Genomic DNA, 27,287 nt, shown 5'->3' on the forward strand with positions numbered 1-27,287 from the left:
GTTAGTGCTGGCTCTGGATGTCCCTTCAGAAGTTTCTGGAGTGAATGCAGAAGTCTGAGGGACTCTTTGGAGGAGTCCTTTTCCCCGCCTCCTCCGCCTCCACAGTTCAAATTTCACTAAACCTGATTGCACCAACCCCACCCTTGTGTTTACATTGCACTGGTCTTTTTGGCAGAATCCAAGTCCCTGCATAGCCAACAAGATTTTTTTACCTTCTACACTGGCTGAAGTGGGAGGCCAGGGGGGCCCTGGGAGGGAGGCGGGGCACCCCCACTCTGGGATGCTGCTGCAGAGCTTTCCTGGAGGAAAACTGCAGCTGACAGTCACAGACTGACAGAGCCATAGGGTATTTAGAAGGAAGGTAAGCAGCCTCTGTGTGTGTGTGTGTGTGTGTGTGTGTGTGTGTGTGCGCGCTCACGCCCACATGTGTGTGTGCCTTCTTCAAGGCTCTAGATGCCTAAAACTGAGCCGCGTGCTCTCTGAGACTTGCCAGTTTGCCAAGAGATGGTGCTGACCGGAGATGGGGGTGCGTCCTGGAGTGTAATAATAAGCAGAACAGAAGCATTAACCCTGCATGCCCTTCAGGACTAGTCTAGGAATGTCTTTATTGCAATCTAGAAGAGTGTAACTTACCTGCTTCTTTTTGGGGAGAGTTCAGGGGTGGCCTGATGTGGCATGTTTGATTTTCTGGTTGACTCCCTGACTGGCTGGCTCAGGTAATCCTGCATGAGGCTGAGTGGACCTCCTGTTTTTCTCTCGGGTAGGTCAGAAAGTGTTTCCTATTTAAAAGTGTGCACAGGGAGCTGGGCTGTGCAGTCAGAAGGTGCCAGCTCCATGGTCAGCCCTGGTCTGGCGTTGGACATGAGAGATCTGCCCTGTACAGCCTCCTTGGCCCTCCCTGATGTGTGTGCCGCTGGGGGCATCTGGGCCTTCTCTGGGACCTGCCTGTCATAGCCCCATGGAGAGCCCCAGTCCTCCTTTATCGCCACATTCCAAAGCCTCACCCAGGAGACCAGAGTGCCTGGAATCCACAGGCTCCTGAGCCACTCCTGGCTGAAGTGGGGCATGGGGCGCGTTCCCTCCCTGGGAGGCTGCTTGTGGCTGGACGGGCGTGTCTGCATGGAGGGCCCTGTTCCAATTTTTCCTTTCATTATTTTTTCCCCCTGCTCTTCATTTCTCAAGAATTTACAGGCTGCCTGGCTTTTAGCAAGCATGAGCGCCGAGCTCAGAAGTGCTGGCCAGAAGTGCTGGCCAGTGAGGGAGTCTCTAGTGCCCTCCTGGATATCTCGGCCTGGTATGCTGCTGCCCACAGCGGCAGGCATCCTCCCTGTCCTAGCCTCCCTGCCTTGAAGTTCACAGGGGCTCAGGACAGTCAGGCTGCTGCACCAAGAGGATGATGTCTGAGAGGGGAATTACTTCTGAAGAGAAAAAAAAAAAAAAGGTAGAGAGAGAAATAGAGGTTGCCTCCTACAGAGCAGAAGTTTATAACCATCTTAATGACTAAAAAAGGATTAGAGGAAAGGGGCCCATTTCACCCCACCCTATAATATATCGAAGCCATAGAGTCTCTTACTGTGTAGATTAAAGGTAATATTCTTGAAGGCTCAAGTGTGGGCATCTTTTCTTAGCTCTTGACTTTATCTGGAGTAAAAAATAATTCAGTACAAACTCAGAAAATCTTTAGTTAACACAGGGGCAGGATCCTATTACAATAAAAGAAAAGCTAACCTTGTTTCAGTGTAAGTTTATAAATGCTCTAATTATAAATGTGCACGTGACAAAAGAGCAGTTTTTACATGTGTGAGCAATTTATGCATGTGAAATCAGCTAGGCAACACCAAATACCCCTAAAAAGGGAACCATCTTGGCACAAACATCTTCTGATGATAAAAGGCAAGTCTTTGGTACCTGCAGCCCACCTCAGGCTTGGAGGGAGTGGGTACCTTAGGGATATGACCTGAGGTACTCGCATTTCCCCACTCGGCCATCGATTCCAGAAGGCTCATTAGCCTCCAGAAGTAACTCCCTTCTAATTTAACCCTGTTTGTAGTCTGAGCTCTAGCTTAGTTTTCAGCCATCTTGGCTTGGTTAAGGACTTTTCCATGTCCAGGGACTGAAACCTGGACCTGTATCACCAGCGCTGACATTGCCTACTGGTTCTGCCACAGCCTGCGGTTTCAGACCCACAGGTCTTATGGTTAGCAGGTCCATTGCAGGTATTGCAGCTCAGCTGTCAGTTGATCTAGCAAATCCAGAAGAAACAGTCCCTAACTACTCAGATGAGGTCGGATGACAGCAATGGGATCTGCTGAGCTACCTGTGCCTCCCCCTAGGGAGCAGGGCCAGTCTCTGTGCCTCCCAGCTCCATGGCCTCTCAGGGTCAGCAGACGAGCCTCTCTGGGCTTGCTGTGAGCCACAGATGGGTCTGTAGGCAGAAAGCACTATGAACTCAGTGGCTGCCTTGCCAGCCTATAACTGTGCTTTTTATCCATGGTGTTATCAGTCGCTGAGGAAAGTCTCAGAAACGTGTACAATTTGGACATAGTTTACAATGGTAAGGGCTTGAGCCCTAGCAGCTCAGCCACAAAACCATGCTGTGTGTAGACAGTTAGAAAAATGGATGCCTGGGACAATTTGAATCATGTAAAATGATGACTTATGGAGCTTTTTGATACATGAGAAAAAAGATGCATCTTTTTTTTTTTTTGTACTAACAAACTGAACATAGATTTATGTTTGGAAGGAATTCTTCCACTGAGCTACTTGGACTCATGACTTGGACATGCATGGAGCACTCTGTTTCCCCCAGCAGTGGGCCCAGAGTAGACACCAACATAAATCATAAATGAGTTCTGGGAATTCTCCACTCCAACAAACCAGGGAGAAAGGGCTCAGTGCAGTGTTGAAGCATGCCCTGCCCTCGGCATCGGTCTCCTTGAACCCACAGTGGTCCCGGGAGCTATCTCCAGGTTACTTATCTTCAGACAAGGAGATTGAGGCACAGAAAGGTTGAGCGTTACACCCTAGTTCACACAGCTATGATCAAGCCGGAATTCAAGTCTAGATAGAGTATGCCAGAAAGTCTAGAAGAAAATGAAGATGTGCACATAAATCACTCCAGTGCAAAAGTGTAACACACTCTGCCACAAGAGAGGCACCAGGGACCATGTCAGCAAACCCAAGAAGAAGAGTGTTTCTATCATCTCAGGAATGCAGGAAGAAGAAGAAGGTGGAAGAAGGAGGAAGGAGAAAACAGGGAGGAGGAAGGGCAAAAGGGCGGGGGAGAGTACTGAGGGAGCCACGGGGTGGGGGTTGGGGGACATTTCATTAGGAACCTGGTGTCTGTCTTGATCTCATGATGATTGTTATCATTGAGGTATGTTGTGTGTTCATTCTCTTTTGTGACAGTTGTCTAAATTTGACAGCCATTCCGCATTGTTGCTCTCACCTCAATCAAGACAGGAACCTTGCGTGGCTCAAGCCATCCCTGCCTGTACCCCACTACAGCCTTCTTTGATTGTGCCTATCTGCAACTCAACCCTTCCTCCCCAGAATGTCACCCTCACGTGTCCCACAGTTGGATCCTTTGAGTCTGGCTACCCTTACTAGGTGGAGTCTTTGGAGACCATCCATGAAGCTGTCTGCTGATGGTTCTTTCATATATATATATATACACACACTTAGTTGTTGGTAAACCTTTATTTTATTTATTTATATGCGATGCTAAAAAATGAACCCAATGCCTCACACATGCCAGGCAAGTGCACTACTGCTGAACCACAGCCCCCACCCGCAGCTGATAAGAGTGAAGTCTCCCCTTCCTTCTCAATGCTCTTCCTAGGAGGGCTGTGGCTGTTAGGGTCTTGCTGTGGGAACCTGTGGCTGCCTCTGCTTATCACACTGTTTGAATGTGTTGAGTTGACTCAGCGAGGTGGCCCTGAATGAGTCATTTGAAGGCAACCTGGAGACGGGACCGTCGATAGCCACTTCTGGAGAAATAGTCTGTTCCCATGGTGTGTGGGTGCAGCCCTCTCTTTGGATAACTGATTCTCAACACACCTCTGAATGGGTGCCAATGAGTCTGTCTTCAGCCAGGAGAGGAAGAGATGTTTTCATCTTTTGATATTTTTTGGTTACTTTTGAAATATTGTGTGAGTACCACTTACCCTTATAGAAAGCCACTTTTTTCAGGAAGGGTGGGTGGGGAGTGGTGTCCCGCAGTCAGAGGTGGTGGGAACATCTGTGGCTTCAAGAGTTGTTCTCTAATAAGACAAGATGTCTTTGCTGCTTTTCCTTCCTCCTGGTTCTTTTCCACAGTGTAAACCTCACTGGTGTGCCATGAAGGTCTTTCAGTGCCAAATGTATGTTTGTTTGATTTTTAACAAGATCCTAGCTGCAGGGAAATTATTATCAGGCAGTATATGAGCCATCTTTGAGATGGAGGCCCTTGTCCTGGTTGGTTTAGAGTGGCAGCAGCACACAGGGAGAGGGGACACTGAATGGGAGGGTTTACCCAGAACAGGGACATGTTAGGGTTCTTATTCTGCTTCTGTCTGTAGGTTCTTAGACAAGCCCCTTCCTTGGCTCTTGGAGCAGGTTCTCCATCTCCTGCACGAGAGTGGGCTCTGACTGGCCCATATTCCCCTTGAGCCACAGCAGCAATTTACAACCTGACTTTAAATATGGCTGGCTCCCCTGTCCTTAGGTTCAACCAACTGAGGATCAAAATATTCTAAAAATAGGGGGATACGGATATAGCTCCATTGGTAGAGTGCTTACCTTGAATGCACAAGGCCCTGGGTTCAATCTCCAGCACTGAAAAAAACAGAAGTATTCTAAAACTAAATTACATCTGAATTGAATGTATACAGACCCATTTTCTTGTCATTACTCCTTAAAAAGTAGATTTTTTTTGGTGGGGAGTATACTGGGGATTGAACTCAGGGGCACTTGACCATTGAGCCACATCCGGAGCCCTTTTTTTTTTTTTCCTCAGTGAATTGCTTAGTGCCTTACTTTTGCTGAGGCTGGCTTTGAACTTGCAGTCTTCCTGCCTCAGCCTCCCAAGCCACTGGGATTACAGGTGTGCTGTACCGTGCCCAGTTAACAGTAGAGTTTAACAAGCATTTTCTTAGTGTTTATATTGTATTAGGTATTATAAGCACTGTAGAAATGATTTACCAGCAATGGGAAGATATGTGTAGACTGTATACAAATACTAAGCCATGTGCATAAGGTACTTGAGTGTCTAAGGATCTGGGTATTCATGGGAGATCTTGGAACCACTCCTCACCAATACTGAGGGATGACTGATAGGAAAAGACACAAGGCTCGGATGAGTGACTTTATACCCTGGAACTTCCCACCTAGCACTGACAGCTTAGGTGGTACTCCAGTGTACAGAGATAGAGGGGAACCTCAAAGCACTACCCTCACCCAAGGGGTACAGTGGGGAAGGGTAGGGCTCACTATCCCTGTCTCTTAAAGCCATGGAGGTAGGAACCCCAGCCCAGGGACACAGGTGGGTATATTTGATTGACCACTTCATTTTTTTGGTCTTGATACAGCAAATGACTTTCTGTGTCACTTTTCCATACTAGAGCTATGTTTTGAGGAGCCCTCTGTCATGGGGGAAAGACAGGTGTCCTTCTGTGATTAACCGGGATGTCAAGGGGCTTCTAGCAGTGGGGTCTGGACTACTGTTAGATTTTCGTGGAGGAATGTAGTCAGCCATGCGAGGACCCTGCCCTCACTCCCCCAGTCACATTTCCTTTCTGTTCTCTTTGCATTGCCCTTTATCTGCAGTTTTTGCATCTGGTCTTAGAAAGCAAAACAACAGCCAGAGTGTTTAGATGAGGGGCCCACAGCATGGCAGCCCTAAACTCAAGCAGGAAGATGGACATTTGTAGATGAGATGAGAAACATGTCCCCGGTCCTGGCTCTTGGACATGTGTAGGTCTGTACAAGGAATGGCCACCTCAGAGGTGGCAGGGGGCTGGAAATGGCAAACTGTGAGTGATCCTTGGTTGTGTACCTGCTGTTTGCCAGGACTCCGGCTTGTTTACCTTCGTGCCTCAGTTGTGAGCACACTGGTCAGATAGCATTCACGCATCCCTGGGATCTCTGCATCCTGCTTCCTACTCCACTGGCACACAACTTTTTTGTTTTCTTTAAAATTTTGGAACTCTGAGGCAGGGTGATTCTGGTACTTTTCCACTTTTGTTCTGTGTCATTTGAAGTCCAGCCAGGTGAGTGAGGAACCACGGCCAGTCCCCATCCAGATTCCCAAGGATGGCCAGACTGGCTTTGCTGCCTAGAAGTGGGTGTTTGGAGGCCCAGAGAGAGCAGGACCTGGGCTGCAGGTGACCAAGGGCTGAGGGAGCCTCTACCTTCAGACTCTTACTATTCTATGTTTGGAAGGTTTTGTTGTTGTTGTTATTTTTATTTTATTTTATTTTATTTTTTTGCCTGCAAAGGCAGCTGAGTTCATTTCCAAAACACCTTCCTAGGTTTTGTCATGTGAGAACAAGCCGGAACATTTAGTCTCTCAATTACTCAATGTCCACTGGGCGCCAGGGCTGTTCCCTCATGCTGAGTCCCAGAGGGAGCAAAACAAAGAAAACCCTGCCCAAGGGAGCCTCTGTTCAAACCTGTGGGTGAGAAGGACAGCACACAATGTGCAGGAAACGTGCGTTAAGAGTGGGTGAAGGTTTGTGTCGCAGGTAAAAATCCCAGGAAGAGAGGATGGCAGTGAAGGGCATGCTGAGCATGTGCAGGAGCCCTGGAGGCAGAGAGTGGCGAGTGGTGAGAGCACAGGCTCTGAGGCAGGTTTGTGCCTCAGTGGTCTGGGAGCAGCAGGGCTGGCCGTGAGGGGATGAATCCCGGGAAAGGACAGAGCCTTGTCCACTGTGGGAAGAATGTCCAGTCGTAATTAGGGGTGCCCTTCTTAGGGTCCTATGAGTTGGAAACTTTGTAGATACATATTCTTTTTACAACATCATTGAAAGATAGAAATAATTATTCCATTTTATCAGTGAAGAACCAGAGGCTCAGACATTCTAAATGTCATGTCAGCAACATACACAGAGTAATGACGAACTGGGACTCTATCTCAAAGTATGAACTTAGGTGTTTCCTTTGTCCAAAACAGAAGTTCAGGTCCTTGCTTTGCAAAGCAGTAGCCCTTTATAGAGAACGGGACAAGAATAATAAATGCTTGGGCCCCTTCTTTGTCCTTCCCCCTGAGGCTTTAGGGTGCAGGTCTGTGTCTGTGAAGCTCTGGGATGGCCTCTTGGAAGTCCCTCCCTTTAGGAAGATCTGTGCTCCTACAAAGTGATTCAGAGACATGGGCAGGTCCAGTCTTGGGATTGAATCACTTTGCTTCATTTTCTTGTCCTGAAGATTTAACATTTGTTGGGCATTTTCTGATGTTGAAAGTTATCTATGTGTAGAGTAAGAAGTTTATGAAAGCCCAGTGTGGTCTTTGTCCCTGCATGGGGCTCCATGGCTCCACTCTTGTCCAATGGCTTCCTGCCTCTGGGAAGACTCCAATATTCCGCCTGGGCTGTCAGATGGATGCAACCCAGTTTTTCCTAAAGGCTCAACTGTGTTTGGCATGGATTTAATACATAGCCAGTGGATGAAAATGGTCATTTTACTATTACCATTTTAAGATTTCTACTGCTAGAAAATATATAGGATTATTCATGACCTCCCAGCCAAGGGAATATCCTGCTTTTTACATTTTATAGGTCCTTGTTTATGCACTATTCTTAGTAAGGGATTAGCCAAGTGATCGTACCTCAGAATGATTAACAGGCATTTTTTGGCCTCATCCCAGTTTAAATTAGAAGAAATTTTTACAACTTATTCTTGAGTTCCTTTAAAAACAAAAAACAAATCAACAAAACATCGTGCTAGTTAATTCGATGTTAGGGAGAAGTCATATTTATGACTTTATGGAAGTCATAACCGCAAAAATCTCAGCAGCATGAAATTTGTTCCTGTAGTGAGCAGACTGGTTCCTATGGCTGTGTGGCTAAGTGGTCTGTGCTTTGGTTGCCTTTCTGGTCCAGGGAACTGACTAGTCCAATAAGCATCCAGTGTGGAGTCTCTGAGGTTCTTACAGAGCAGAAATCACTTCTCAATGTTCTCTCCTCTTTTCCACCTCATACTGGGCTGGGAGGAAGAACCCATTTACCAGGTCGTCTGTTGTTGAGTTTTCCTAGCAACAGAGCACCCTGGACTGAAACCAGATTAAGCTGGTGTTTACTCTGAGCTATAAAGATGCTCAGTGGTGTGCACTGTCATTTCCTTCCCAGGTCGGCCTTCACGTGGAACATCTACCCCTCCCCCCATTTTATAGCTGGGAAGTTGAAGGTCAGGTGAACACCTGGGATGGGTAAAACCCTGAGGGCCCGTCTAGGGGGAGCCAGGGCTTGAACCTAGGTCTGTCTGGGGCCAGGCCTTTCTCCAGGGGCCATTCACTACACAACCTATGATTCAATAAATAGATTAACTATGCACATTTGAACCTGTAGAGGTGACATTTGCACATGCCTTCTATTTTGGGCCTCTTTCCAGGCGTCCCTTTGTCTGGTTTGCATAGAGCTGGGTGCAGCAGGTGTTTCAGGCTCTGCCAAGGTCACTTGCTGGTCCCTGGGCAGGGCCATGTGACTCCTCATGGGTAGGGCCACCCAGAGTCTCAGGTGTGTGCCCTTCTGGTACTCTTCCTACAGGTAGGCCCACAGGTAGGGACTGCAGGGGCCCTCAGGCTTCAGAGCCTGGGTTCTAGGTCCCACTCTGCCTCCTGACAGCTGCTTGATCTTGGGAAATTTATTATCTTCAAGCCTTAGTTCATGTTCATCCTAGATAAATAAGAAATAAAGTTCATACTTTATTATGAAATAAAGTTCATAATTTATTATGTTGGGTCATACTGTGAGACTTGGAGAAAGTGCAGGATAGAAAGTACGTAACAGGGCTCAGTCAACAGCATCTGTCATTAACGCCCTATATTGAATTAATCCCATGGCCCAATCCAGGATGTGCTCATGTCAACAATTGCTCTATCTTCAAATCTCTGCTCATTTACAGCATTTTGTGTATCATTTTTGTCCCCAGATTCTCCCTCCCCCAAGCAATGAGGATTGGGTCTTCTAAACTAGACTATACCCTGGTATTTCCATCTTATAACCTTCATCTCTGCACACTGTCCCTTGGGTGTCAGAAGAAGGAAGCCCAGGGCTGTGTGTGTTCTCAGGGGCTGTGTGATCTTGGGGTTCTGTGAGCTCTTGGCATGGTATCCCAATACCTCTCCAGACCCTGCCATGTGTTTCCAGCCAGCCACCACTGACCTTGGCCATGTTTCCAACCTGGAACCTGAGGACTGTGAGGCACATGCTCAGGGCAGGTCCCTCAGAGTGGCTGAAGGGTCATACTCAGTTGCTGCCAGGCGGTGGTGGCACAAGTCTCAAATTCTAGGTGCCCAAGCAGCTTGGGTTTCCAGCCATCTGTAGCTCCCCTGTTGTGGAATGCCTGCAATTTCACAGTTGAGAAACTGAAGGAGGGTGGGGGAGGCCCTGCGGAGTGAGATGTGCTGACTACAAACTCCAGCTTATTTTAGGAGGCTCTTGCTGTGACACACCATGTGTGGCTAAGGCAATGAACGGCTGCCAGTCAGCAGACTGTGGCTTGGGAGTCTCTGAATGCTGCTGCCAATTCTCTGATTAATAACAGCAGCAGCAGGTTCAGCTCTTCCAGCATGAACCACAGGCCTGATTTCTGTTTTCCTGACATTCCATGGATGGGGGTCAGTGTGTGGAATGACACCTATGACACAGTCATCAGGCACCTATGTGGCCCAAAGATGTTACGCTAAATATGAAGGCTTAGGATCCTTTCCTGTACTTTCCCTTTCCATTGGGTTGTATGTTTAGGTTTTAACAGATTCTGGAATGTTGGGAGGACAGCAGGTTTGTTGACGACATATTCCATTTATCGATTTAATGAGTTTGTTACTCACCACTTAGCTAGTAGATTATGAATAGAAGTTCTCCTGTCTTAGATGCACAGTCAGTTCTTGGGGACTTATGAGCTGAGTGGACTTCACTTTCCAAATTACAAAGACATTAACCATGAGCCCTTTAGGCAAAATGATTCAGAGGATGAGGTTTCTCTTAGCTTCAAGGAAGGACAGTTCTTTTTGCATAGAAAGGTGAAGGTGATTCTAGCATCTTAAGGCTCATTAGCATTCACTCTTCGGAGGATCTGTGGATTAGGGGACCACAGCAGAGTGTTGGTCCCTGGTTATTGTGCCTGTTGTGTATTGTGAATTCATTTATCTGTTTAGACAAGTGCCCGGACCCATTGTGAGTGGCTGCGCTTTCCTCTTCCCCGGCTTACAGCCTGTCTCTTGCTTTCCTCTGCAGTTCTGCACACTCAGGGCCCCGTTGATGGCAGCCTCTATGCCAAGGTGAGGAAGAAGAGCTCCTCAGATCCTGGCATCCCTGGCAGTCCCCAGACTGTGCCAACTGCCAGCAGCCCAGACCACAGTGACCACACCTTGTCAGTCAGCAGTGACTCAGGCCATTCCACTGCCTCGGCCAGGACCGATAAGACCGAGGAGCGCTCAGCCTCTGGAGTTCGGAGGGGCCTGAGTCCCCAGGAGAAGGCTGAGTTGGACCAGCTGCTCAGTGGTTTTGGCTTGGAAGATTCCCGGGGCTCCCTTAAGGACATGACTGATGCTCGCAGCAAATACAGCGGGACACGCCATGTGGTGCCTGCTCAAGTCCATGTGAATGGAGATGCCACCCTGAAGGACCGGGAAACAGATATTCTGGATGATGAGATGCCCCACCATGACCTGCACAGTGTTGACAGCCTGGGCACTCTCTCCTCCTCTGAAGGGCCGCAGTCGGCCCATCTGGGACCCTTCACCTGCCACAAGAGCAGCCAGAACTCCCTCCTGTCTGATGGCTTTGGTAGCAATGTTGGTGAAGATCCGCACGGCACCCTTGCTCCTGACCTGGGCCTTGGTGTGGATGCCCTCTATGAGCGGGAGCGGACGTTTGGAAGCCGAGAACCTAAGCAGCCACAGCCTCCACTGAGGAAACCCTCTGTGCCCACCCCTACGCAGGCTTTTGGGCCGAGCAGCTACTCCACCCAGACCTGGGTTCGTCAGCAACAGATGGTGGCTGCTCATCAGTACAGCTTTTCCCCCGATGGGGAGGCCAGGCTAGGCAGTCAGGGCACAGCAGACAGTTCTGGCCTCACTCAGACACAGCCACGGCTTCCTATCACCCCAACCCGTGGAACCAGTAGCAGAGTGGCTGTCCAGAGAGGCATTGGCAATGGACCGAATCTCCCTGACACACAGCAACCCTGTCCCAGCAAAGTGTTCCAGCCCAGGTTTCCAGAAGATAAGGTCATGAACGGAACTAGCCAGGACCTGAACGTGGGCCCCTCCCCAGGCTCTCCTACCCTGGACATAGACCAGTCCATTGAACAACTCAACAGGCTGATCTTGGAGCTGGATCCCACCTTTGAGCCTTATCCAACCCACATTAACACCCTCAACAGCCGGGCCAATGGCCCCGTGTGTCCAGATGGCATGGGAGGTGGGCTCCGGGTGAGCAGCAGGCTGCCTGACCCAGCCGAGGGCCCCAGCAGGAACCCCGGGCGGCAAGGTAAGCCTGCACTCCATGGCATATTGACACTTGATGAGAAAGGAGCCGACTGGGTGGTTAGCTTTGACCGAAACTCTCACAGTGGGGAATATTCCTCTCACAGTTTCTATCGTCATATAGAATGGTGACCTCAGATCAAAATAGTACTGTGCCACCATAGGCCCTTGGTCGCTCATTTGAAGGGTGGAAAGAACAGGGCACAAAACATGCCATTAGAGCCAGTGCAGGGTGGGGATCGGGCCCAGCTGGCTGAAGAGGGCTGTCTGGGCCTTCGTTTCACTCTGGTTATGTCTGCTAGAGCTGCAGCCAGCCAGTGGGGAGAATGTTGGCAGCCAGGCCGCCTGAAGCAGATTCCCCTCTGCCTCCTACTCAGCTGTGTGCCAGTATATACCTTCTCCAAGCCTTGGTTTTCATATCTGCACTATGTGCTTAATAGTAAAGCCTTTCTCACTCCAAGAATGTTAGTAGGTTAATGGAGGAAGGATACTTATCCCATCCATGAATAGACAACTCCATGGGCCCGTTTGGTATTCATGTCTCCCTCTCTAACACGGAGAACATTTGATAGTAACCTGGATTGTTCTGGAAGAGTGCCAGGCACATCATTGAATCTGAAGGTTGGGGAATGAAGTGATGGAGAGGTGTGTCTGGAGGTTGAGCATCAGTCTGGCATCTTGGCGTAATGGCCCTTTTCATCTTCCCACAGACACTGGTTAGAGGGATCCACCCCTGAGTTACTTTCACATTGTCTACAGTGTCAGTTGGCTTCATGGTCCTCTCAGGTTTGCACAGGTGGGGTGGACCCAGAGTTCCCTCTTTGGAAGCAGACAAGTGAGGATTGCAGCCTGACTCAGGTCTGGGCCACTTAAGGCAGGAATGCATGCTTTGCAGACAAGACTCCAGCTTCCGTAATGAGTAGGGCTGCCAGTTGACCCTGTGACTTCAGTGGTAAGGGATGGAGTGTGTTATTCTGTCTATGAAAAGGAGGTCCTACTGTGTTTGGTGATGGAAGGTGGGAAGAATGCCAGTTCACATCACCTCTGATGTACTGGGATCACCAGTGAGCAAAGAGTGAGCTGATCTGAGTAACTCATACCATGTACATCACCTCATTGGGCTGGAAGAGCTTCCCTCAATTAGGTTGTTCAGACTTTACAATACATCCATATAACAACCACAGCCACCACAACAGCAATAGTAGCAGTGACCAAGGATTCTGTCCAGGTCTAAACACTTAGATATATTAGCTCACTTAATCCAATGCATTCAAGAAGTTCTGGGTTTGAAAAAAGGTTTTAGTGGGAACAAAACCTGCACGATGGCATGTTGTTTATCTTAATAGACCTTCTTTAAAAATTACTTGGAAAAATTAAAATCATGAGTCTTTTCTCTGGGATTAAAATTTCTCCTGAAATTTGGAAGAGGCTGCAGGCATCTGAGTGTGTATGAGGAAGAGTCATTTATGCCCAGGGACCCATACAATGGTAATATTTTCCATTGGACTAAATTCAGTTCTTTGAGATTCCTGTTCCTGTTGTAATGAAACAGGTATAAAGCCTGGGATTGAGAAGGCCAAGTCCTATCTTTCTCCCTTACATTGGCTGTTTTTAAATTGATGCACTTGGTACTTTAATACTTGGCATTATAATTTTAATTTCAAATCCTTGGTAACTGAGGATTTTTATTTTATTTTAAAAGTAATTTGAATTTTGAAATTAAAGGACTGATATTTCAATTGACCAGTAAAATTCAGTGCTTGGGTGAGTGATCATGAAGATTTAAAATATTTGTTTGGGGCTGGGGATGTGGCTCAAGCAGTAGCGCGCTTGCCTGGCATGCTTGCGGCCCGGGTTTGATCCTCAGCACCACATACCAACAGAGATGTTGTGTCCGCCGAGAACTAAAAAATAAATATTAAAAATTCTCTCTCTCTCTCTCTCTCTCTCTCTCTCTCTCTCTCTCTCCTCTCTCTCTCTCTTTAAAAAAAATAAAATAAAATATTTGTTAATTTATTCATGTTCAACAGGCATCTTGGGCCATTGCCCGATTTTTTTTTTTTTTTTGTATCTTTAGAATTGTAGAGATTTCAGAAGATCAGATATATGCAAACTGGATACAAATCATTGAGATCTTCTTGAAATTTGAAAATGACCTTCTTGTAGGAAACTCGTTGCAAATGTGCTGCTTGTTCCTAAGCAGGGATCATGGGCACTGAAGTGCTACTCAGCACTAGGACCTGGGCAGAGCCACCCATGCTTTTCCTCCAGCCGGCTCCCTCTTCCAGCACAAGCTTCCTGTTTTAGGTAAGCACTTAGCTGGGAGATGGAGCAAGCCTGTGACTTATATAAAGAGGCCTGGAAGGTACAGGTGACCTCCAAACAACCTGTGTGACTGGCTTTTGGATCTCAGTTGAAGACATCTCTTCTTGATAGAATGTTTATATCTGTTTCCAGCCCAAATAGGTGGGGAAGGGAATGTTCCTTTCCTCCCTGGCAAGTAGGGAGAACACTTGAACCCTCTTGATGTTGAAATTTCAGAACCTTCACTTGCATTTCTTAAATTGCAAAAGGCTAGATTGATGACCAACAGAAAGCAAAAATCCCTAGATACTATCAGGGAAACTCATTAAAGTATGGTAGTTAACCAGCAGATTCTGAGATCCCGGAACATCTTCAGAAGGTTGGGATGCTGAAAAACCTGCACTTTGAAAGTGTCCAGGGGCCATTTTCCTCTGTCAGGAGGAAAGCAAAGACTGCCTTGCTGGGGTCTCCGATACATGTCTCTCAGTTCCCCAGTATGTTGAATAGGCCCAGCAAGACTGAAAGGAATCATGATGTGCCCAGGATGGTACAACCCGTCATTCCCACATCAATGGCTATGAGACCAAGTCCCATTGACAGTGCAGCAGCTCCTGACCACAGCCATCTGAGGCTCATGCACACAGTGAAAACTGCAAAATTCCCCATCTTTTCCATGTGCCCTTCTCCATGGCAGGCCTTCTCTCCCAGCCCTGGATGCCAGCTACCACACAGCTGTCTTAATTCTGGCCATAGATAAAGGCTTGACATAGAGACTCAGCATCCTGAAATGAGAAAAATCCTTCACTCTCTGCAGATAGTGTCCTGAAAACAAAAAAGTCCTCTAGTTGTAGTCAGGAGTTGAGAACAGCATTGCTCAGTGCTCCTAAGGACTATTGCACGTCCTCCTGCAGAACCATGCAACTTGACATTACACCAGCTCTGCAGGAAGCAGCATTCCCACCAGGGGTCTGGTTATTTCTGAGATGAAATAATGTATGAAAACTGAATATGTCTCTTTCATACTGGCACCTCAATGATGTATTGCTATGGCTACTGTTCCTGGGTGTAGTGGTGGTGATATGGTAATAGGGATGGTGATTATAGTGATGGTGATGATCATGCCAATGTGGTGATGATGGGGGGGTGTAGTGATTTTAAAGATGGTAAGGATGATTGCAATAGTTTGGATCTTAAGAGTCCCCAAAGGTTCATGTGATAAGAGCTTGCTCCTAGAAAGATGCAACTGGGATGTGGTGAAACCTTTAAGGAGTGGAGCCTAATGGGAAATCTGTAGGTCATTGGGGTTGTGCCCTTGAAGGGTATAGTGGGTCCTTGTCTCTTCTTCTTCCTCTTTTTTTTTTTCCTGTCCAACCTCGAGGTGCTGGTTTTGCTCTGCCATGCCTTCCCACCATGAGGTACTGCCTTGCCACAAGACTAAAACGAGGGCCACTGCTCATGAGCTGAAACTGTGGGCCAAAATAACCCTTTTGTCTTTATAAGTTGACATGCCTGGTATTTGTTATAGTGACCCAAAGCTGACTAACACAATGATGGTGGTGGTGATGGTAGTAAGGGCTTCCACCCTGAGTGCCTTTCTGTTCCAGGTACCTTCTCACCTACCAGGTCTTGTAACAGAGCTCCCATATGCCTAGCTCTGCATCCTGTGGTGGTGCCCTTATTCTGCTACACTCACATTTTTTCACCAGCCAGGTGTCATCTCAAGGGCAGTGCCCATGACTTAAATCATTGCTTCCTGGCATGTAGTAAGATTTTGATAAATGTTTGTAAATAGAGTGCCATGGAGCAGGTGGCAGTGCAGGTGTACCCGCACCCCCTGCCCAGGGACCCAAGTTGTTCTGCTGTGTAGGCATTGATATGAAGTTTATCTTGGGTCCGTGTAGGGTGCCTATCTCTGCCCACAGGACAAGAGATGGGCCATGCAGAGGTGGGATGTCAACCTTGGTGACAAGCCTGGCACTGTCTGAGTGCAATATTATATCCCTTTGAAAAATGCAGGGAGTTGGATTTGGCAGCATTTTACTGTCTCTAGGTGACCAACTGCCAGCCAGGGCGGCTGCCTCACCCTGGCTGTGCTTCAGTGAGAAGCCCCCTGGATGCTGCTGTCATGCCCATCCTCCCACCCAGCCCACCAGGCTCCCAGCCTCACTCCAGCTTGCACGTGGGTGGGTTTCTTGGATCACATCCTTCAGGTGGGGAGATTTCAATTGATGATACCTGAGTAACAAGAGCTGTGACTCAGCCTGTGAAATTTACGATTGCACGGATGGCAAAAGCCAGCTGTTTTTTTTTTCCCCCCATACCTTAAGGGCTTCTGGCTTCATGTTGTCAAAATATTTTATTCATCTTACATCAACCTCAGCCCTCCGCTGACAGGAACCTGGCAGGCACTTGTTCTTGCAGATATGCCTGGGCCTTCCTGCTGGTGTTTTCAACATTCCTCAGACAAGGGTGTCTGCTTCATTAGCATCAGCACAAATCAGATGCCTTATTTACATAGAAGACAGTTTAGAGTAAGGAAAGGTGCCAGGTTCTAATTACTGATTTGGTTATGATTAAAGTCTAACCAAAGGCACCACATGTGAGCCCTGGAGGAGCTCTCAGAGCTCAGCAAGTGGTGCCACGTGCCTGCCTTGCAAGCTTTAATGGCAGGAATGAGAGGCCAACAGACACGTGGAAGAGGACACAGACACACAGTCCTGCGGCACTAACACTGGGGTATCACTGCCTCTACTGAGCAAGTCAGGGAAGGTGTGGGGGCATACCATGGGACCCTTGCAACCTAGCTGAGTGGAAGGGATCCAGGCCAGGCAGATGCTGGAGGAGAGGCAGAGGCAATGCAGGGTAGAATGGACGGTGTAGTGGGTTGGGGACGCTCACTGCTGAACCTCCACTACCAGGTGGGGATGGCAGGGAATGAGGCTAGAGAGGCAGACAGACCCTGCCACAAAACCCAGCTTGGTGTCCAAGAGTGTGGCTCTTCCTAGAGGGCAAGCCACAGGGTCCTGAACAGGGTAGGACTAGGATCTTGCCTGCTCATCTTCTGATGAGTGTCACTGGATACATTCATCTGGTTGAATAAGCCACAGCCAAGGTCATTGGCCTATTTCTGTGAAGGACCCTTGCTCAGTATTTGTTACCATGGTAAAAGAGGCTCTTTTTTGTTTTCCTTCTTCTTTTTTTTTCTACTAATGAGCTTCCTGGATGTGTTTGAGGATGGCGTATTTATTGCCTGAAAAGTTTTAAGAAGAGTTTCCTTGCCCAGAGGTTAGGACTGGCCACTGTCCTCCCTGATCTTCGAATCTGACATTTTAATAAACTGTGAATATTGATAGGCTATACATGTGTGAGTGCATATTTAATAATGGAGTCATTTGACTGCACTACAGAGAGCTCTGTGCATTTCCAATCTGAAAAATGTTTTAGAATGAGAAATACACCCCCGGTGCTGAGAAACCAGTGTTGCAATGGCAGTCATATCTAAGTATCCATGGGGGATGGCTTCTCCGACCCCTGCAGAGAGGCTCAATCCCTTGTAAAATGGTGTAGTATTTGCATGGAACCTACTCAGTCTTCCTGTATACTTTTAGTGACCTTGAGATTGCTTTTAACGTCTCATACTGTGTGCATTGTGGTCATTCTGTATTGCTGAAGGAATGTTGATAAGAAAAAAGTCTACATTTTCAGATATATCCAACAGAAGTTGATTGAGTCCATGGTGAAACCCATATATGTGCAGAAATGACAGTACTTTTTTTTTTCTTGCATAAACAAATATGAGAGTTAATTATTTCTCTTTACCCCAAGGACCCTCCTGCATAGCAGGCAGATTTGGGTGCTGTATGCTGTTACCTAGTCAAGTACTGTGAGGAAATCCCTACATGGTCAGGGGCAAGGCATCGAAGTATAGGAGAGGTATATGGAGGCTACAGGACATGGCTTCCAGGTTGGCCACAGCAGTGGCCTCTCAACTTGTTAGACCCAAAATTCTGTTTCTATATCAAATATTTTATAAAGTCATCTTTACTCTTCTGAAATGAAAATCATAGTTAATATAAACTACTTTGACTCACATTAAAAAATAAATCTGACACCCCCCACACTAATGTTAAAGGACAAATTAAAAAGTAATTTAAATAGGGCCAGGGCTGCAGCTCAGTGGCAGAGCACTTGCCTAGCATGGGTGAGGCACTGTATTCGATCCTTAGCACCACATACAAAAATAAATAAAATAAAGGCATACTATCCTTTTAAAACTGCAAAAAAATGTAATTTAAATAAAATAATATGCATTTTAAACTGAAAACTTTTGGTCTGACTCACCCTAGAAAACAAAAATCACTCCTCAGACTTATTTTATTTTGTATTTTTTATTATGGCAAAATACCCATTAAGCACATCCACATTATTGTATGACCATCACCACTATATAGTTCCAGAACATATCCCCCTAAATGGAGACCTTTTAGCCAGTAGCAAACCTGCCTTGTCTGCACCTCCTCACCCACAAACCCTGGCCACCACTAATCCATTTTCTGTCTCTGGACTGACCAGTTCTGGACTTCTCATATAAATTCAGTTGAAGGCTGTGTGACCCTGCTTTGTGGCTTCTTTTACTTGGCATGATGTTTTCATGGCTCATCTTGTCTATCAGAGATTCATTCTTGTTCATGGCTGAAAAAATGTCCATAATACACATAGACCACAGTTTACCCCTTCATCTGTTAATAGCATTTGGGTTATGTGCTCCTTTTGGCTGTTGGGAACAGTGGTGCTGTGAACATAGGCACACCACTACTTTTTTGAACACCTGTTGGTAGTTCTTTAGTTCGTATTTCTGGGAATGAAGTTGCTGGCTCATGGTGCAGCTGGTGATGAACTTGTTGAGGAGCTGCTTCTCAGATGTTTACAAGTCACTTTGGAACATGCCAGGCCTCCCCTGTGGACAGCTGGTCTCCAAAAGCTCCACGCTTCTGTGTAGTAGAAACGTGCTGGTCTGTTTGATCCTGAATGGGGCCCTTACCCTAGGAGGATCGCCTCCTTCACTCAGGGAAACCTGCCAGTTTATTGAATCCCATGTTATCAGTGATGGAATCCTCTCTCCATCACGATGGAGAGGTTGTGCCAACTCCATAGGCTTGGTGACAGGGTAGCACGGTCTCATTTCTGATCATGCCACATGTTCTCTGCATCATGGCTTGATATATCACCTTACATCAAGGCCTTGGCTGAAGGGCGTGCCCTTCCTTTCCATGAATTCCCAGCTGCTCATGTGGGTAGAGAACTGGGAACCATTTCTCCCATGGCCTCCCAGAAGTCACATGAGCTGCTAATCCTCATTCAGTGAATTGATGGGACCTATGGCCTCCTCTACCTCCAGTGCAGCCCCCAACCCCACTCCCGTGCCCTGAAACCAGCTCTTGTGTCCCCTCCTAAGGACAGTCATAATGACAGATCATGAAATTCAGATAGGTAGTAGGGAAGGTAATTCAAAAAGCGAACAGATTCAAATGAACAGAAAGTAATTGAAGCCCGGTACTAAAACCCTATTGGTGGGGTCTTCAGGTTAGGGGTGCAGCTCTTTACACCTGTACTCTGAGTTACATGTGTCTTATTAAACATGGGAGCATTGCTGGTGGGATTTGGGTATGCTTCCTGGGTTTGGAGATATAATTTCCTTTTTAAATATTTATTTTTTAAAAAAAAATGATGTTATCCAACCAAGCACACCGTGTTTCCCAATGGAAAGCATCTTCAATTTCAAAATCTTAAAAAAAAAAAATAGTATTGCCTTCCTCCCTACCTTGTTGCACCTTAGTGGGAGCATCCCTCCCCCCACCTCTCAGGACCAGGGTTAGAAATCCAGAAGGATCGTGGCAGAGGGAGGTAGCCCTGCATGGGGAAAGCTCTTTTCACTGTCTTAATACCTCATTTATCACTCAGGCCAGTAATTTTCTACCTGGTTACACTGTGGAGAACTGCACGCCACCCTGCTCTTAAAAAATACACCCTGTAGGTGAAGGGGGCTGATGACCAATTCCTGTTTTGATTTGCAAGAACAGAATTCTTGGAGCCACTTCTGGGAGCATTTAAGAATAGTGTTTGAACTTTCCTTGTTATACCAGTCCTTTCTCCTTCACTTTCTAAAAGATGCATATGTTTATTTGAAGGAGCTGAAATCAGGAGGCCTCCAACTAGCCAGAAAGTAGCCTTTGATCTTTCTTGGTTTTCACTTCTAGAAATGCATGGAAGTTTCCAAAACCCACCATGCATGCCTGTGTGATGCCAGACTTGGTTCTTATTTGATCCTATAAAGATCAACCAACAGGGGCCGGGGATGTGGCTCAAGCGGTAACACGCTCGCCTGGCATATGCGGGGCGCTGGGTTTGATCCTCAGCACTACATAAAAATAAAATAAAGATGTTGTGTCCACCGAAAACTGAAAAACAATATTTTAAAAAATGCTCTCTCTCTTCTCTCTATCTTAAAAAAAAAAAAAAAAAAAAAAAAAACACATCAATCAACAGCTTACCATACTTTACCTTCCAGTGGCCCAGAGAGAAAATGAAGGTCATGTTTTAAAACAGGCCATGTTTAGGATGCCATAAGTTTCCATCTTTTTCCCCCTTATTTGTGAATTAATTCATTATTGTATATATGTAAGATCTTCAACATGATGTTTTGATACACATAACCACACATGATGAAATGATCACTGAGGTGGAGCAAATTAACATATCCATCTCCTCAAATACTTCTTTGTGTGTGCCTGCCAGTGTGTGCCCATGATAAGGACATTTAACCTCTAGTGTTTTAATGGTGTTTTATATACTGAAGCTTTGCTAAAACAGTAGATTCCATTCATTCTTTAGAGCAGGGATTTGCTTCCCTGGCTGCAAGCAAGAAGCCAGAATCAACCAGGGAGCTTCAAGAATGAAGATGCCAAAAATGTCAGAGGAGGCCTGCCTCTGCCTCCAGAGAGAGGCAGAGTGAATTGGCCAGGCAGATGGCCTGGGTGTCAGAACTATTTTAAAGGCTCCCTAATAACTCTAGTGTGAATCCACGGAGACCTTCTATGGTTTGGTTACCAGTTGGAAACACCCGGGAATTTTATAAAATGCTGACCATGACGTCCTAACTCTGGAGGCCCTGACTTCCTAGGGAAGGGATGAGGCCTGAGCTGCGGGATCTTACATGTGACACTCATGAGAACCCCAGTGTTATATTTGTGGTTTTCAACTCAGGCATGTGTCCCAACTCAGGCGTGTGTCCCAGTCACCTGGAGATCTGACCTGTGTCTTGTGGAGGCCAGAGCAATCCCCTCCAATGGTCTGATAGGACCAGAATTTGTGACCCTGTTGTAGAATGTAGAGGACAGTGAGTGGTCACATATCCCCCATGAACTGCCTCCCACTGTGCATGGTGTCTCTCTTTCCTCAACACTGAGGGGACAAGGTGACTCTGCAGTATAGGGGAATCGGTGATGTGAAGTGTCAGGAAGGGACACGTGGTGTCAGCTCCTAGGCACTTAGCCCTCCTCCTTCCTGTCCTTCCCCCTTACCACCTCCCAGTGGAGAGTCTAAGGGCCCAGGATCTGCTGTGTGCTCAGAAAGGTCCTATGTCCACAGGAACACGTGCGTAGCAGAGTTCAAGGAAAACAGGTGCTCCTGAGAGATCTCTGAGGGGGGTGTTATCCACTTGATGAGCTCACATATTTGGGAAGCTCACTGCATTTAGTTGCAGAATTGTCAGGAGCTTTGTGGGGTGTTTCTTCTTAAAATGTAATTTTCTAGCTAAGATCTGAGAATGCCCCCTCCCATGTTTTCCACATTTATCACGATTAGTGAGAAATCAGTGACGGTGCAGGCCCCCAGGTTAGGCTGAATTCAGTCCTGCTTATAAGTGATTAGCATAGTACCCGACCATCCTGACCTGAATCTCCAACTCTAGGGCTCTGTAGGTGATGCAGCTCCTTCCTACCAGGCCTGCCAATGTTCCCAGACAGGGAACCTGAGGCTTTATCTCCTTATTGGGAAAACTGTCATGGTGGCCTTGGTTGAGGTGCCCCATAGTTTGGTCAGGTCTGGGGCAAAGCTGTCTTTGTCTTGCTCCTGCACTGTCTATACTGCTTTTCCCCCACACGTGACCTAAGTCACAGCGTTGCCTTATCTCCAAGGCTCCTGGTCTTTCTGTGCCCCATCATAGTCTCAGCTCATGGCTTGGCAGGGTCTGCAGTGACACCTGCATGGCTCCTGGCTGGGCCATGCTCTGCCTTGACACCGGCCCCACCCATAAATTACAATGAAACCACTCACATGAGGAAATGTGCTTGTCTTTGGGAGTGGCAATGAAGGGGCACTCCTGGAGACATGTGTCCTGTTGAATAACTTGTGTTCAGGTGGATCCTAAGTGTGTAGTGTCTGGTGTCTGGAGGAAAGGAGTCCTGTGTGAGGACTGCTGAATGCTCAGGGAGGGACTGGCCAGGGAGCTGCGTGGCATTCAATTATGCAGCCATAGCTGGTAATAGAGCATGCAAGTGAGACAAGGGAGGATGAACCTTTCTGTACGCACAGAGCTGCTGCCTGCCCCTCCCTCCCTGTGGACCCCAGAAGCATGGAGAGTCCCTGGAATAACACCTGTGGATGAAGTTACTGATCACCATGGTCTGTGTTCAGTGGGGTCCAAAATGGCCTCTAGTGTCTATAGCAAGCACTTAAGACCTTTGTAACCACCAGAGAAGGGTTAGGTTTCATTTTCCTTGGCAGGGAACCAGCAGGGGAGGCAGGTGCAGTTCTCTACAGCACCTGGGTCCCAGGCAGGCAAGGGGGAAGGGAGCCAGGTGGGCCCGGCAGGTGCAGGTATGCCAGCCCAGGGTTCTGGAGGAGGCCCTTGGCCTGTAAAGGTCTCTGTGCCGGAACTTGGGTTTTGCCCCTATTTTTCTTGGTTGTTCTTCAAAGGGGAACTTTCAGAGAGGGGAAACCTTGCAGAGGCTCCCTTGAGCAGGTTCAGCTCTGTTCATCCCCTTGTCTACCCAGTTCCTAGACAGCCACACTATAGAGCATCCAGCACTCCCTACTCTTATTAAACCTTTTCTTTCCCTAGATTTGATTTCTTAACCAAAAAGGAGAAATTAGTTGTGACCATTCATGGCATGGATGTTCTGGCATAGTTCAGAGAGTAGTTTTCTTTTTCTTTTTCTTTTTTTTTTTTTTTTAAAGAGAGAGTGAGAGAGGAGAGAGAGTGAGAGAATTTTTAATATTTATTTTTTGTTCTCGGCGGACACAACATCTTTGTTGGTATGTGGTGCTGAGGATCGAACCCGGGCCACACGCATGCCAGGCGAGCGCGCTACCGCTTGAGCCACATCTCCAGCCCAAGTAGTTTTCAATTATTCTATCATCAACTCATTAAGTATCTCATTGCTCAAATGGCCAGTCTTCCAAGGTCACAGTCAGTTCTATCAGAAGCCCTGAGCTCATTTTTGGAGCATGTAATATACAGTTAGCAGTGAAGGGAAAGTTACTTGCTACGAGCTCAAGGCCAGAGAAGATGTGGTGGGGTAGCCTCTGGTGGTCCCTCCAGACTCAGGGCAGCCCTTAAGAGGGCAGGCGAGCAGAGGGGCAGTGGGTAGTAGTAACAATGAGGCTGAGGTGGGGACAGGAAGATGTTGTCCACTTCACATGTGAGTGATTTCATGTTAATGAGAAGGGTGTGATTTATAGACTGAAACGATTGAATTACTTTCTCTGGGAACACTCATGAGCCGAGCCTCAGAGTAGAAAAAGAAATGAACAAGTTGTGTGTCTTCTGGAGATGCAGGACTGTTCAGAGGGTTCCGCCAGTCTCTGCGGTTCCAGGGAGCTTGATCTGCTTCCAAGTATTTTTATGTATTTTCCAAATTGTCTGCAATGACGTACATTAATTTTATAATCAGAAAGAAAGTAGTACTTAAACCTATAAAGAAGTCATTATGGGGGCTGGGGTTATAGCTCAGTTTGTAGAGTGCTTGCCTAGCATGCACGTGAGGCCCTGGGTTCAATCCCCAGCACCACATACACACACACACACACACACACACACACGCACACACACACAGCCACTATGCAGGAGAGGGTAGGGCAGTAAGAGTGTGTTTGGCCAACCACCGTGGGCTCTTCTAGGTACAGCTGAGGAGTAAGCACCTCTCAGCCCAGGCTCTTAAGCTGGGACACAGGGTCACCAGTTCAACTCCCACCTCCTCATCCCTCTCTAGACTCACAATTTAACAAACACATCAAGGCCTCAGGGCATCTCAGCATAAATGAATTTTGGAGCTGAGTATGACTAAATCCTTGTTTACACCTACCTGGAACAGGTGGTTTACCCCTTTATCTGTCCTCAAAAATGAAGCTGAGAATACAGGCATGGTGTCCCACACCTTTGATCCCACTAACTCAGGAGGCTGAGTTAGAAGGATTGCAAGTTCAAGGCCTGCCTTGGCAACTTTTAACGTAGCCTATCTTAAAAAAAATATATAAAAAGGCAAGGCAGGGGGAGTTGGGGGATTGGGGGATGTAGTTCAGTGGTAAAGAGTCCCTGAGTTCAATTCCCATTACAGAAAAAAAAAAAAGAAAGAAAGAAAGAAAGAAGAAATGAAACTGAGAACTCTTCAAAGGAGGCAACAGTCCAGAGATAAAACACTTGCTGTTTATGTAGACCTTTTGTGGACAGGTGAACCTGTTAGGCAGGGTGCCAGAGGAAGCAAATGAAGTGCCCCCAGAAGTTTCTCTACAGCAGCTGGCCTCCACAGAGCCCCCTAGGTACCAGAGCATGAGGTGGTAATGCTCTGATTGCTCTTATCTCTGCCCTACCTGGGAATGGAAGGCCATGCTGTGGCTGTGTGAGAGAGAGCTTGGCTCAGGTTCAATCAGCAGTGCCCTGAAATTAGACATGTGCACCTGCTGTGGGAGGGCTCTCTCCCACCCTTCTATTGATGTCACATGTGGGCCCCTGTACACACCCAGGGTCTAGTCCATGCCCACTGCTGTGGGGTCACTCAGATCCTAGTGAGGGTACAGTCAGCCCAGGAGACTTAAGGAGTGAGGGCATCTTTCAGTGTAAACAGGAAGCCTTGGGCCACATCTGCCTTGCTAGTCCCTGGATCTAGCCAGGAACCCACTCCTGTAAAATTAAGCTTCTTGTCTAGTAGGGAACCTGGAACCTTGCACACCGGCAGCCCTCAGCTGGGAAGAACTTGTAGCACCAGAAGTTCAGGTCTGCAGAAGTCAGGGTGGGGGATATGCGATCCTCTCCTCCTCATGTTGAGAATTGAGAACCTGACCCTCAACTGTCAGGGACCACAAGTATGCACAGCCCACATAGCCCAGGTCAGTGTCAGTAGATGGAGCAGGTGTGTGAGAGAGTGAGTGTGAGAGTCTGCATATAGAAGTGTGTGAATGAGGTGCTACTGTATATACCTCGCCTTCCCTTTGGGTTTCTTTCCATTGGAACCCCTGGGGCAGAGGCCGCTACACCCTGGCCTTGTTACTGTATCATAAACTCTGTCTCACAGTGCCTCATTCTTCCTGGCCTTTCTACCACCCCATTTCAGGGGATTGCAGTCCAGGTGGAAGGTGAGATACGAGTTACCCCAGAGACTGGGGCTTGAGGGTCTTGTGTGCCTACAGCCTGGAGACCTGCTCACTGCAGTCCTTGCACACAGACCCTGTGCTGGTGCTCTAGAGGGTCCTTGATCTCTTCCTCCTTTTATTTACTTTTTTTGTTGTTGTTTGTTTCCTCATGGTGCTGGGGATCGAACCCAGAGCCTTGTGCATGCAAGGCAAGCACTCTACCAACTGAGCTATATTCCCAGCCCAATCCCTTTCTTCTTTTTGCATTTGTGAAACCCCTTTCTGGCAGCAGACATGGAGTTGTCCTATTGCCACCTTCCCACAGGACTATCTTCCCCCTTTTGAATGTCATAGCAGCAAGATATTGAGAAATATTGATCCATCTGAGGAAAGCAATGTGTAACTCAGTTTTTAACCAGAGTCCATCTCCCACATTTTAGCATAGGCACTGGAAGTGGAGTTTTAGAGTAAGAACTTTGTCCTGGAGATATTTTTGAATGAAGACAATTCTATTTGTTATCTTAATCTGTGCCTAGAGAGAGGAAATAAGAGAAGCGATTGCAAATCTGTGTTGAGCAGGGCCATTCCTGGGTCAGCTCATGAAAGCTTGTTTCAGAGACTTGTCTAAGGGAGGTTGAATAGCCCAGTACAGAAGCCACTTTCAGTTCCATCTTGGCTGATGCACAGACCCAAGTCCCCAGCTGCTCAGAAGCAAAATTGTCAAAGGAAACTTTAAGATAGTTCTTTACCAAAAAAAAAAAAAAAAAAAAAAAAAAAAAAAAAAAAAAAAAAAAGTCCTAGCCTCCCACCTTGAGGTTCATGGTTTAGAGCTGCACATTCCTTCTTGAGCACTGTTTCCACCTGGATGTACCTGACAAAGGAGAGGCTTTGGAGTGCACCTAGAGGCCATGCTGGCTGGTTTTGAACTGGCCCAAATGGGTCCTTGGTTTCTAGGGCAAATTGTCTTCAAATGCCAGGCCAGAAGGGTGGAGGTCAGGGCCATTAAGCTCCCAGGCTGCCTTCCCCAGGTGAAAGGGAACAACTGGCCTCACCTGGCACAACTTTCCATGAGCTTTATGCAGTGATGTACATTGCTGTCCGTGTGTGATAGAATAGCGAGCTTATCTTGCAAGTTGAACAGAAGCATTGCTGCTCTGGGAGGCTCAAAGCCTTGTGAACTCTGAGTTTCTAGGCTGTGAGTAGACTGTAGATGCCAGAAAAGTGTGTCTGAGTCCCCAGTGCAGGCTGCAGGTAGGTTGTGTTGGATGGAACTGTTTCCCATCACTACTCTGTGTCATCTGCATAGAAGCTTTGGGTCAGTGACATGGCTTCCTTTCCCTGGGAGAGGATCAGGATCAGTCACTTGTCTGTGGCCCTAGGACTTCCTTTCTATCACTAATGCCCATGGCTACCATCAATCCCTTGATTGCTTTAGGGGTACCCTCCTGTGACTGAACTGAGTGCCATGTCAGGTCCTGGGGCCAGCCTTCCCTTATGCCGGCCTTTCCCCATAGTCCTCTTTGAACTGCCACAGATGCATGTTGAGGGTCAAATCCATAGCCCTCACTGGGTCAAGTGTACTATCCTTCCTGGCCTGTAATTTTGTGTCCTGTGGAGGCCCAGAGAATGAGAACCAGGGCTACCATGCTCCCAATCCAGGGACTGTCATGGG

General features: G+C 47.3%; 1 protein-coding gene across 8 annotated transcripts in view; it reads left to right on the top strand.

Annotated features, from left to right (window-relative positions):
• TNS3 (tensin 3) overlaps positions 1-27,287 on the top strand; it is a 275,924-nt gene that overhangs the window by 185,296 nt on the left and 63,341 nt on the right. For all 8 annotated transcript variants that reach the window (XM_081287962.1, XM_081287963.1, XM_081287957.1 and 5 more), the window contains one exon: positions 10,431-11,687. In XM_081287962.1, coding sequence (XP_081144088.1) covers positions 10,431-11,687 — 1,257 coding nt within the window. The remainder of the gene's footprint in view (positions 1-10,430; positions 11,688-27,287) is intronic.

This window comes from Spermophilus citellus (genome assembly GCF_964194105.1).
Source record: "Spermophilus citellus genome assembly, chromosome: 3".
NCBI lineage: Eukaryota > Metazoa > Chordata > Mammalia > Rodentia > Sciuridae > Spermophilus > Spermophilus citellus.